The 1,819-nt window shown below is 45.8% G+C and overlaps 1 protein-coding gene across 1 annotated transcript; it reads right to left on the reverse strand.

Moving 5' to 3' along the window:
• Nucleotides 1-306: 306 nt before the first annotated feature.
• Pmar_PMAR010830 (hypothetical protein) lies at nucleotides 307-798 on the reverse strand (the record flags this gene model as incomplete). Its single annotated transcript, XM_002783773.1, has 3 exons — nucleotides 307-349; nucleotides 635-695; nucleotides 728-798. Coding segments are annotated over 3 exons (175 nt in total), but the record flags the coding sequence as incomplete, so codon positions are not given.
• Nucleotides 799-1,819: the final 1,021 nt, after the last annotated feature.

A 1,819-nucleotide genomic window follows, 5' to 3' on the forward strand; every position in this document is an offset into this window, starting at 1 on the left:
GGCAACTACCATTAAGACAGGCCCGTACAGATCCATTTCGAGGATAACGTACTGTATTGAACCATCCCATGCCTCTCTTACCGTGCGTCACTCTGCGGTCGATCGGCTGAGATGCCAGAGGACCGTGAGCCCTGATGGTGATATCTTAGGTAACAGCATGCTATACCCAAGCTCAACTGAGGCGCTACTCGGAGTAGGATCCTCCTCGACCAAAATTCCGTCATCATCTCCCTCGTCTTCCGAAATGTAAGCACCGACATCTACATACAAGACTTGTTCGGGACCATACCATGCATACCACTCTACTCGAGCTCGCCGCCGCCTCTTTTCGTGATACTGCCAAGTTCTCCTGAGATTAACCTGTGTTCAAAAATGCGAACTCGAGGGGTCAGTTACCCCTGAGGCCAGAAACGGATCATTGCTGCTCCGCCTCGCTGAATATCCACGACGACTGGGGGGCCTGCTAGTTAATGTCGCGCGAGATTCGACTGCTAATTGGACATGTTTTGTATCACGCTCCAAGGCGTCGGTGATTCTCTCCGTAGTAAACAGCTGAAAAGTGATGATGATAATGGTGATAATAATAATAGCAATAAAAATGGTATTGATAGTAAGAAGGTTCACAACAGCCTACCCCAGCAGCAGCGCTGTCTTTCCTTGAAGGAGGCCTCTTGTACGTACTCCGTTCGATCGTTCTTCGGATCTCACGACGACTATCATCAACTACAGCAAGGTTCTTGCCATTACGACCGTCACAGTCGGAGAAGCCCGTAGTCGTCCTGGGCCTCGGTCGTGCGCCTAAGGCGAATGAATTCTGGAATTGATATCTGTGCGGTTCGCGAATTCATTTTGAGTTTATTGAACATTTCTTACTCAAAAGCAGATCGTCTACAGTAATTGTCGTCGTAGGTTGGGCACCATAGTAGAATCGACTATGATGTCCATAATTAGTTTATCGGGTAGAGGGCAACATTATAGGGTTCTTCAATGAACTCATTCGGAAGCTCTGGGGTAATTCGAAAATCATTGTAGGAATTAAAATCAATAGATGCTGAGTTTCACAATTACTTTAATGAATACTCAAACAGTCGTCATCAACAGCGAAGTTGTTAAGCATCGATGGATCTCAGAGGCGTTTCAAGCGATGGCAGTAGAGTCACAGGACCACTGCTGAAACTTATAATCTACTTCACTACTCGGACAAGTACAGTTTCGAATATTATGATAGCAAGGGCAATACTCACTGTTATCTATTTCGGTCGCTTTCGTCATCGACCGTAGCTTGCAAACTTCAGATGTCCTCTTTCGGACCTCTTTTATATCTTGCCAAGGCAACCTCTGGATACCATAACTTCGCTTAGGGGGATCTATAACCAGCCCTAAGGTTCGAATGACCGGACACCTCATGGTCTTACCTGCTACAGCAGTGGCAGGCCTCCGGACCTCGAGAGTATCTTTCCTCCCCCACATCAGGCGAGACGAACACTGAGATCGAATTAATAATGAACTCACAGCGGAGCGAAGCGACTCATGAATACCAAATTTTCGATTCATAGCGGAGCGAAGCGATTCATATTAACCATTTTTGTTTTTTAGTGAAGAATATAGCAGTGGAACATATATGGTGGTATGTTGGAGAAACAGAATAACTATTCTAGTGAGTCGTCAGAAACTGAGGTAGAGGAGTATCTTAGGTTGCTGTTGGTATGATGCGGAGTATGTCCGATCGATGTCAACAACGCTTAGTAGATGGCACACGAGCGACTCCGAAAATATCTTCTGAACATGCGTTTGAAAGTAGTCTGAGTCGTGTAAATTT

The sequence above is a fragment of the Perkinsus marinus genome, assembly GCF_000006405.1.
Source record: "Perkinsus marinus ATCC 50983 genomic scaffold scf_1104296936142, whole genome shotgun sequence".
Classification (NCBI taxonomy): Eukaryota; Perkinsozoa; order Perkinsida; family Perkinsidae; genus Perkinsus; species Perkinsus marinus.